The sequence below is a fragment of the Montipora foliosa genome, chromosome 10, assembly GCF_036669935.1.
Source record: "Montipora foliosa isolate CH-2021 chromosome 10, ASM3666993v2, whole genome shotgun sequence".
In the NCBI taxonomy this organism is placed as follows: Eukaryota; Metazoa; Cnidaria; class Anthozoa; order Scleractinia; family Acroporidae; genus Montipora; species Montipora foliosa.
The window spans coordinates 14,704,017-14,714,016 of record NC_090878.1 but is presented as its reverse complement, the minus strand read 5'-3'; the positions used below and the strand labels follow the sequence as shown (position 1 = coordinate 14,714,016).

Here is a 10,000-nt window from a genome sequence, read left to right as displayed (position 1 = left end):
AGCCGAGGACTGTTGCTTATGTCCCTTTACACGATTGTGTAAATGTCCGCGTGTGTAGCCTACATAACCTTCATCACAAAGGTCACATTGAAATTTATATACAACACACTGCTGATTTATGATCGGCGGCTTTGCCTCTTTCACTTTCAGTTCCTGTTCAATTTTTCTGCTGGTAAATACAGGCTGGATGGTTTTGTTTACTTTCAGGCTCAAATCCTTAAGTTGTTTTTTTACAAATTCTGCTGAGTTTTGGTCTTTAAATGGCAAGACTACTCGAACCATGTTATCCGTCTCTTGGGCTGTTGATAAAGGTCGCGGTTGGTCGCAGACCTTTGAGTCAACAAAGCGTTTGATAGTGGAATTTACGAGTTGTTTCGGGTACTTTAGGCGTGAGAAAACTGACTTCAAACGGTCACATTCGTCTGATTCGAATATGGCGGCAGCATCTAGCTTTCTAGACACATTAAACCTTGCACATTCATCCGTAAAATTCACCATGGAAACTGAAAGCAATGGTATGTTGCCATTTCTGGGAACTCAGTTACTGAATCGATCTCCCCGGATAGAGACAAAGGTCTACGTAAAACCCACGAATTCAGGTCTCCTTCTGCATTTTCAGAGCAATGTTGACAATCGGTACAAGAATGGCTTGCTGAGAACTATGCTCGATCGAGCACACCGTTTATCTTCTTCTTGGTCACACTTCTCAGACGAATGTGACCGTTTGAAGTCAGTTTTCTCACGCCTAAAGTACCCGAAACAACTCGTAAATTCCACTATCAAACGCTTTGTTGACTCAAAGGTCTGCGACCAACCGCGACCTTTATCAACAGCCCAAGAGACGGATAACATGGTTCGAGTAGTCTTGCCATTTAAAGACCAAAACTCAGCAGAATTTGTAAAAAAACAACTTAAGGATTTGAGCCTGAAAGTAAACAAAACCATCCAGCCTGTATTTACCAGCAGAAAAATTGAACAGGAACTGAAAGTGAAAGAGGCAAAGCCGCCGATCATAAATCAGCAGTGTGTTGTATATAAATTTCAATGTGACCTTTGTGATGAAGGTTATGTAGGCTACACACGCGGACATTTACACAATCGTGTAAAGGGACATAAGCAACAGTCCTCGGCTATTGCCAGACACTATAAGAACGCACACGGGTCGATCCCTCAGGACCTGCTTAAACGCTTTGAGGTGCTCAAAAAATGTAAAAACAAATTTGATTGCTTAGTGTTTGAAATGTTATTTATAAGAACACTTAAGCCTAGCCTCAATGTGCAATCGGATTCCATTCGTGCTAAAGTATTCTTATAGCCAATTTCGCACGTGCTTATTATGTTAATTCTTAGCGTCAATCGTTTTTAATACTTTAATTTTAGCATCATAGAACATTTTTACCTTGATAATGGAGTGATGTCTACTCCGAAACGTCGGTTTAACTTGTTATCTCTAACTTTTATAGTTTTATTTATTTATTTATTTATTTATTTATTTATTTATTTATTTATTTATTTATACACGGTTACAACTACAGTGTACACTGTTTTACAAGATTGCCGACGGTGTGGGAGCCCGGCCGGCACCTACTATATAGTTGGTCAATTTTCCTTTTAAAATATTCTAGGGAGTCTGATTTTCGCAAGCTGATGGGCAAACAATTCCATAACAGTGCTCCGCTACAACAAAAAGCACGCTTGCCATAATTTGTGCGTGGCAAAGGCAACTCAAGTTTAGCCTCTACGTTTCTTAAGTTGTATTGCGTACTGCGGGTACTGAATGAATTCTGGAGGTACGCTGGGGTAAGTCCATTGATTGTTTTAAACATTAATATAGCTTTAAGCTTTTGTCGGCGAGTAGTTAGATCATCCCAACAGTGCTGAATTTTTAGCGACTGCTTTAAATGATACTAATCATTCCTACCATTCCCAAGGGTGAATAAATTAAGTTGAATGCAGTAAGTGGTGGTAAAGTAAACAAACTTCCCCAAGGGGGACTCCCTTACAAAAATGACAGGAGTTCTTGTTGTGCCTTTTTGGGGCAAAATTTGTGGATTCAGTTGCGCTTACGATGCTACTAAGATCAAACAGGTCTGCTGACATAGTTGTGGTACCTTTACTGCGCCTTTCAATAACATGTGGACTCTTTAATTCAATGGTCAACCGACAAATGCGTTTTTCGCTACCGTCAATCTAATGTTCGGCGGCTCCTCCGAGCTTCCGACTATTGTCGAGCGCGCAGTAATCAAATCACATCGTTGAGCCCAGTTCAGTCAACATAGTCGGAAGGTGGGAGGAGCCGCCGAACATTTGATTGACGGTAGCGAAAAACGCATTTAGAATAAAACTTTATTTTAACGAGGGTGAAGCACATTAATTACTGGTCACCCAGTAGTTTTCATAATGGGCCTCCTACAATTAAAGTAATAAAACATATCGATTAATTAATTAACTACCTTTGTGATCGATCAACTAAATTTACATAATGAACCGCTAATATTACAATATTGATTAATTAACTACTAATAAAACTAAAAAGTTTTACAAATCTGAAAATGATCAGTAAGGGAATTCCTGCTACGGTAAAGTTTAAATAAGTAATTTTTAAAATTAGTATGGGAGAGTGACCCAAGTTTGGCATCAAGAGTGTTCCACAAACGGCAAGCGCTTGAATGAAACGTTCCAAGGCCAGAGTTACTTTTACAGGCTGGTGTTGTTATATTGTCATTGGAAACAGATCTCGTGTTATAATTATGGACTAGCCCTAACTTTTAGCTTTGATTCTTTCCCTCAATCCGCCATCCACACACTCAACATTCCCCCAAATTACCCGCTTTAGTAGAGATTACTATTTCAGTTTGTAAGGGGATTCTTGCTGCAGCACCATGATCATACCACAAACGTTGCCAGTCTCACGGTGCTGTTTTAACTTCAAACAACCAATCGATAGAGATAGCCTGTTATTAGAGATTAACGCAAGCGTCCAAAAAATTTCATTCTTGTGTATTCATTTAAATGCACATCAGGTCTTCCCTCATACGACAATACTGCAAGAAATCGAGCCTTTTTGCCGTGAATAGGTGTAACACGATGCATTGAGTTGTGCCCACAAAACATCATGAGCGTTCCAGGAAGAAGACCTTCAACTTGTTTTATCCCAAGATCTGAAATGTCTTTTCCAGCTTGTGAAGCTAACAGCACACTCCTTACCAACTCAAAGTTTTCGTTTTCTTCAGATCTGTGTAGTAATAAAAGACAAATGATTTTGATTTTTGTTTATGCTACATTAAGGCAGCGTTTACACGAGCGCGGTTTAACTTGTAAGCAATGCTGAAACTGCAGTTTTCCGGGACGAACGCGGTTTCACATCAACACTAGTACTGTTTCATGACTTCGAAACCGCGTCAAAATCGATGCGGTTTGGGACTGTTTACACGGAACCGTATTAGCCAGAAAATCAAAGTCGTGATGGTATAAGCGAGCGCTGCATTACCAATTCAAAATGGTGAATTTAGCAAGTAATGCAGCGCTCGCTTATATACCATCACGACTTGGATTTTCTGGCGAAAACGGTTCCGTGTAAACACTTCCAAACCGCATTGATTTTGACGCGGTTTCGAAGTGTTGATGTGAAACTGCGTTCGGGAAACGCTGCCTAAATTGTTGGGACAGTGAAGTCAATAAAGCACAAGCGGACAACGTTCTCCTCCCTCCCCCTCCCTCCTTACAATGTTGACTTGTACCCGGAAAACTCCAGTTTTACCATTGCTTAGGATGGTGGGGAACACTTGAGACGCCACTAAACTGAGGAGGATGCTTAGAAAATCATGAACTGGAGGTACAACTTTGATAAAAGCGATGTTTGCGCGAATTATTAAAGATGTCCCAAGAAATTTTTGCCACGATTGTACCTTAAAGATGGCCTGAGGGTAAGTCACTTTAAAATAAACGAGATTCGTAGAATGAATTTTACAAAGTTATCTTCTTTATCAGTGCTTTGATGGCGAAAAAGCCCCTGATCATAAGAATTTCAAAATCCAGCACAGGGACAGTTGCTTATTCAGAGGTGGAACAGAGAGTTCTTGGAACTAACTCCTCAATTAAAATGCGGCGAGGCCCGGAAGTAGGGAGCTTTAGCAACGACAACGGCGACGGCAACGAGAACGTCACAAATTTGCATATTCAGTGGGCAAAAACAATAGCTTTGCACGCCCCGCACGTGCGTTTTTCATATTTGTCCATTTCTTTGCCGTCGTCAGCGAAGCAACAACGTGAAATAACCAAGTTTGAGGTGTTACGGAGAACGTCAGCACTTGGAGATAAATTTTCATTTTTCTCCCCTAAATTTAGCGCCGCTCGTAACGGTTTCATTCCTGAAGGACCGCCACACCTTTGTCATATTAAAAATCTTGGAATAGTCGCGAGGTGATCACAATAACTTGAATTTATGTTTTTACATGACGTTCTCGTTGCCGTTCCCGTCGTCGTTGCTAAAGCTCTCTAGTATCTAACAAACGACGCGAGAGAGAAACACAGGTCCAGGGGCCTGTTTCTTGAAAGTCCCGAAAACTTTTCGGACCCGAAAAGCCATTTGTGAAACTGCCAACCGCTTGTTTTGGAGAGCCGATCATTTAACGTGTTTTCAAGGTAACAAAAGGAAAGATAACTGTGAAGTTTGACGACTTATATCCCCTCCGTTCTTGAGATACAAAGGGATTATTGTAACACCCGAAAATGGCCTGTAAAGTTTCGGGACTGTCGGGAAACGGGCCCCTGATTAGAACAGGAATAGGGAGCAGAAATAGGGAGTTTAAAAACGACGAAGGCAACGGCAACGACAACGTCACAAATTAGTAATATTATTGGTTAAAAGAACCAAAATGCTTGTGCGGCACGCATTTGTGTAAATTTCTCTCCCGTACTCGTCAAAACTACTTCGTTAAATGACCAAATTTAAGGTTTCGACGACAACTGCGGTGAATCTTTCAGTCTCACTCTTTACCTCAAGTCCGTCCGTACCAATCCAGTTATAGGACACTTCGCCCATATTGTATCATACAAACAAGATGGAATATTCATGAACTACTTAAATAAGCTCAAAGTTATGTTTTGAAGTGACAGTATGGAGTTTAAGAAACCACGATGGCTACGGCGACGAAAACGTCACAAAGCAGGAACATGATTGGTCAAAAAAGAAAAAAATAATCGTGCTGCACGTGCGGCAAGCACCTCCGTGCATTTATTCGCCGTACTCCACAATTAAAACAACAACGTGAAATCACCAAATTTAGGGTTTTTACGACAACGTGGGCAAACTACAGTGAATCTTCCAGTCTCACTCTTTACTTCAAATCCGTCCGTACCAATCCAGTTGTAAGACACTTCGCCCATATTGTATAATATAAACAAGATGGAATAATCATGAAATACTTAAAATAGCTCAAACTTGTATTTTGAAGTGATGATTTCGTCGCCGTAGCCGTCGTGGTTTCTTAAACTCCCTAATAATGGATAGGCCAAACAATAATCTTATTCGTCGTCTGGCTAATTTTAGTCATTTGACTGATATTAAAAGTGTTAAACCTGTGCATGGATCACTTGTGGTTGTGGCTTGTCTTAAAATTGAAAGAGAGAAAGTTCACTTCTGCTCTTACGTTCAGTTTTGCTTAATTCCTCAGTGGCGTAATTATATGGTTCCAATCATTTCCGTTGAGAATTGCTTTAAATTCTCAGTCACAAATTCAGTTTAGTTACTTGAACTTTTGGTTGTAGTTTGTAACCAATATCTATCTCTTTTATATTCCGCTGGACAAGCACCCAATAGCGCGAACGAAAACATGCATAATACATTCTTTTTCGCCATGAAAAAGCCGCGTAATTTTCAAGCCATAAAGTGGGTGACATGTTTAGACAGGATAACTGAAGATGTCCGAGATTTCCACACGGATTATGCGTCTTTAGTATATGGCAAGCAATTCTCAGGCCAAATGAATTACTGATTGGCCGGTTTTTGGTCGTAATGATACAGTACGGACCATTACCATGGAAACCGTTCTGTATTTTTTCTTCAAGTTAAGGGAAACACAAAACACTTTTGAAACAAGAAGAAATTAATTTTCAAACCACAACAGTACAATTATAGCAAGCGGAATTTAATGTTAAATGTAAAAGGTTACCGTTCAAAATTCGCTGATGGAAAACGAAGATTACGAACATTCACCAAGTGGAGAAGTGTCTGATCGCTAAAAGAAGCGATGCCATATAATAAAAAACTTACTAAATTCACTTGTTCGGGACCATACTGGGGTATATTGGCCCGCGATGCCACGACATTGGGCCAATATTCCCCAGCACGGCCCTCACGCTTGGTTAGTAAGAGGTTATTACACTATGAGCATGCATAGATGCATAATTCATGTCGACGGATTATGCATCTCCAGTATAAAAACGGCCAATGCCTAGGCTGTAATGGCTCAAATTGTTACGAGATCATTGCGCAAACGTGAGAATCACGTCCTATTCGTGACACTCTCATTCTCGTACCTAAGTCTGCGAATGACCCGAGGATCTGGGAAACTCTATGAAGGAGAACATGTGCCATAGGGTTCTTATGGCCAAAAATTGGCTGTTTGAACCATACGGCGCCGGCTCACTAGTGCTAACATGAATGCACCAATCAGAGACGCTTTTCATTGTTCTTGACGAAAACCAATGAGAAGACAATTTGTTTTAGGGTTCCCCAGAGCTCTTCTCTCCCTCAGTCATATGCAAAAGAGAAGAGCTCTGGGGTCGAGATTGGTGACACTCTACGAAGGCTTGTCAATCAAACTCAGGAGCCATGATGTCTATCTTTAATACCTGGTTGCGGGAATATATTGAAAATGCCCTCCGCCTTCTGGCGATTGCAAGAGAAGGGTAACAGCGAATTCTCCACGATCGAAATGCCAGTTAAGTTGATCATTTTCTCTGTAGACATGAACATTCAACGCGCCGAGTGCATCAGCTGTCCGATATAACACTTTCTTGTTCAGCAAAAGTCGGACAAAATTGGTCATTTCTGTCGACATAAACAGCATGTTGAGAGGAGTGCTTTCCTTCAGTTGATCGTGTGTAACGCAGGTCTTTGATGACCGAGAAATAATTTGTCCCGGGTGCTCCGGCCCCTTCGATGGGTCATCTTTGAAGTCTTCTAAATAAACGTTGTGGTTGCTTATTCCACGAAATGCATTTGTCAAAAGCTGCTCCGTATCGGAAATGGTTTCTTCAATGGCTGATGGAAGCATGAAGTTTGGAAGCAAAGCAATTCCGTTGTTTCGTAACTCCAGTTGCGCTCGCGAAATCACTTCTTGGAGAATCATGCTATCGGTATCTCCAATCGGATATGCAGAATAATCGATAATTTTCGCAAGATCATTGGCCATTTTTGCGAAAGGAAAATCGTGGTCTCACTGAAAGTTAAACACCTACGAAACACATCGTGGTCATCCCCTATCTCCCCTCCCTGGATGAAAGACATCCTCGTCCTAGTCTTTTTCCAGAATACAAGATGGCGGAATCTGATGAAGAGGTCGATGTTGAGGACATTTCTGATGGGGAACAAATTTCTCATTTACGAGATGCGGCCGGGGGATATTTTAAAGACAGCTGGTATGATTTCATATCGGTCTTTCGATTATAATTTTTTCGTTCAATTAAGGATGTAAAAGCTTTTTTTAAAACAGTCTATAATTATATTGTTTGATATTTGTATGAAATGCATATGATCTGTCTTGTGAAGGGCATTTGCTTCAAAGAGCGTGATAAATGTTTTTAATCTGCATTTTTTTTGGGTGTAGGTACGATAACGAAACAGGAAATCAAAGTTATTTACACCCTTCCAATTGCTCATTTGTCTCTGATTATTGCGATCCGAATTCGTGGCTTTTGGATTCAAGCACGGTATGACGTCTGTTTCATTAATTTAAGCTTATTGAGGCTTAGTTACAGCTTGTTTATGCTAAGATATATATAATAAACTATTTTATTTTGCTGATCAATCCTTACTGTCAATTTAAAGTACATTGATTAAACGCCTATCAGACAACTATCGTGAAGGCAAACGCGATCTACAATAGTTAAGAGTTCTCTTAATTTAAATTAAGTCATTTTTTTTTATGGATTTTATGTTAAATTTTGTCAAGATTTTATTAACATGGATGTATATTGGCAGTGCTCGAAATTAAAAAAAATTCCAGGTTGTCCCTGTTTCAAAAGCCGGGCAACCAAACCAGTGAATTTATGTTGCCCTGATAAATCCGTGGTTAACCCACTATGAAACCCCCTACGATTAACTGCACTCTGTGTTGAGATGCAATCTCATACAGTGTAGCTATGGTCTGGGTTTAAGTTTTCCATTACCTACATGTTTGTGATTTTCCTATCTGACAATGATTTGTAAAAGCCATGGATATTCAAAACACAAAAAAATGCTCAGTAGAGGCAAATTTAAATATTATTAAATTATTGTTATTATCAACTCCACGCTACTATCGGACATTGGCAATAGAATTTAAGCAACATGTAAGTCGGGTGCTGCTTGTGATTAATTCATTTTCTATAGGGTGTTTTCACTCACGTGATCAGTAACCTTGTTTTTTTCACCGAAATGAAAGAAAACGTTTGCGTGATAATAGAGCTCAATTCCCAGAGGATTAGTTGGGTACACCAACATGGCCGCTGTGACGTCGTGTGAAAACACTCTACTTTTGGTTAGGTTGTCCGTTGTTTTTTCCTCGGGCAACCAGGCTTTAAATTCTACCAAAAACAGGTCGCCCTGTAAACTTTCTGGTCATCTGGGACGACCGCTAATTTCGAGCACTGTATTGGTCCATCTCAAGAACTTTTTTGCGCTAGGTCTGGTCGTTGGATTCTTGTACTGATGACAAAAGTAGAGCAGCAATTGAAAAGATGATTCTAGAGGAACAGTATCCTTTAATTGTTTATAGAAGAATTAGCCACTAGAGTACTATATACTAAGACACAGCGTGCCACTTCTTTCTGTTCTTTTGTGAGTGATTGGAGGTAGGGACCCCTCGTCTGCTAATTTTTTTTAGGAGCAATTAAAAGAGAATCCTCATCCACCAGGGCCGGTTGTTCAAAAGCCAATTAAAAGTAAATTATTGCAGATTAAAAATTAACTAAGGAGTTTATTTCTGTACTCCCAAATGCTGTTCAATGCTGATATCTGGCAAAACTTTACATTAGAAGAAGTCAATCTTGAAAGACAAAAATAAGCAAAAGAAACTTTCACCAAAAAGTTAAAAACATGAAAACAAAAGTAACTTATGCTAATCGTGGATTATGGTAATCAGTCTTTGAACAACCAGTCCCAGATTTGCGGAACATCTCCTTCCCATGGGTGGTGGGGGTAAGGATACTTACCGCCACCCATCTGTTCCAACGTAATATAATTCTAGCGAGGATGGCCGAAATGATTGCTGACACTTGCCAAAGGTGCCACATCAGACTCTGGAGGACAGGAAGGCCTGCTTAGAGTAACATCCTAATGCTCGGCTGAAGCTCAAGGTTGCCCAATCAGATGAGATTAAAAAACAATGTAGAACACATGCAAAGAGAGTCAAAGTGCTATAGCCAAAGTGTGAGATTTAAAATTAAGAAATAAGGTACAATTAGTGTACCTTTCACTTGCTTTGAGGAAAACACTTTCCATGCATTTTTCTTGCCTGAACACCTAAAGTTATGAATAGTAAAATTAGCAGTTGTTTGTTAGAAGCATGACAGAAAAAGAAGCAGAAGTTAGAACATGTTACAAGCAGTTTCACAGACTGCTTTACTGAGCTGTACATTCTGTTTTTTTCTTTCACTTCAAAGCTTTATATGAAAAAATTAACACTAGACCAATGGATTCTTATTACTAGCTTGCATGGTTATGGAGGAGATTATGAGGAGAAATGGCAAAACATGTTGCTGTATTTTGGGAGATTTAGTTTAGTGTCTTTCAATA

The 10,000-nt window shown here is 39.9% G+C and overlaps 3 protein-coding genes across 3 annotated transcripts in view; 2 read left to right on the top strand and 1 right to left on the bottom strand.

Annotated features, from left to right (window-relative positions):
• The first annotated feature begins 280 nt into the window (after positions 1-280).
• On the top strand, positions 281-1,369 carry LOC137972551 (uncharacterized). The gene has a single exon (XM_068819299.1). The coding sequence runs from the start codon at positions 281-283 to the stop codon at positions 1,313-1,315; it is 1,035 nt and encodes a 344-aa protein (XP_068675400.1). The 3' UTR covers positions 1,316-1,369.
• A 115-nt stretch (positions 1,370-1,484) lies between these two features.
• Positions 1,485-7,512, bottom strand: LOC137973350 (uncharacterized). The gene is made up of 2 exons (XM_068820139.1): positions 6,856-7,512; positions 1,485-3,235 (listed from the first exon to the last, which is right to left on the bottom strand). Exons 1-2 carry the CDS (start codon positions 7,416-7,418, stop codon positions 2,968-2,970), a joined length of 831 nt encoding a protein of 276 aa, XP_068676240.1. The 5' UTR covers positions 7,419-7,512; the 3' UTR covers positions 1,485-2,967.
• The window catches only part of LOC137973349 (deubiquitinase MYSM1-like), a 17,641-nt gene continuing 15,074 nt past the window's right edge, over positions 7,434-10,000 (top strand). The window contains exons 1-3 of the mRNA XM_068820138.1: positions 7,434-7,644; positions 7,833-7,935; positions 8,890-8,960. Of these exons, the coding sequence (XP_068676239.1) occupies positions 7,544-7,644; positions 7,833-7,935; positions 8,890-8,960 (275 nt within the window). The 5' untranslated portion in view covers positions 7,434-7,543. The remainder of the gene's footprint in view (positions 7,645-7,832; positions 7,936-8,889; positions 8,961-10,000) is intronic.

Excerpts from the sequence above, each read along its gene's own strand:
- LOC137972551 (XM_068819299.1), top strand. The coding sequence starts at position 281 with ATGTTATCCGTCTCTTGGGCTGTTGATAAAGGTCGCGGTTGGTCGCAG.
- LOC137973350 (XM_068820139.1), bottom strand. The coding sequence starts at position 7,418 with ATGGCCAATGATCTTGCGAAAATTATCGATTATTCTGCATATCCGATT. Across the intron at positions 3,236-6,855 it reads CAATATATTCCCGCAACCAG|ATCTGAAGAAAACGAAAACT; the intron begins GTATTAAAGATA and ends ATTACTACACAG.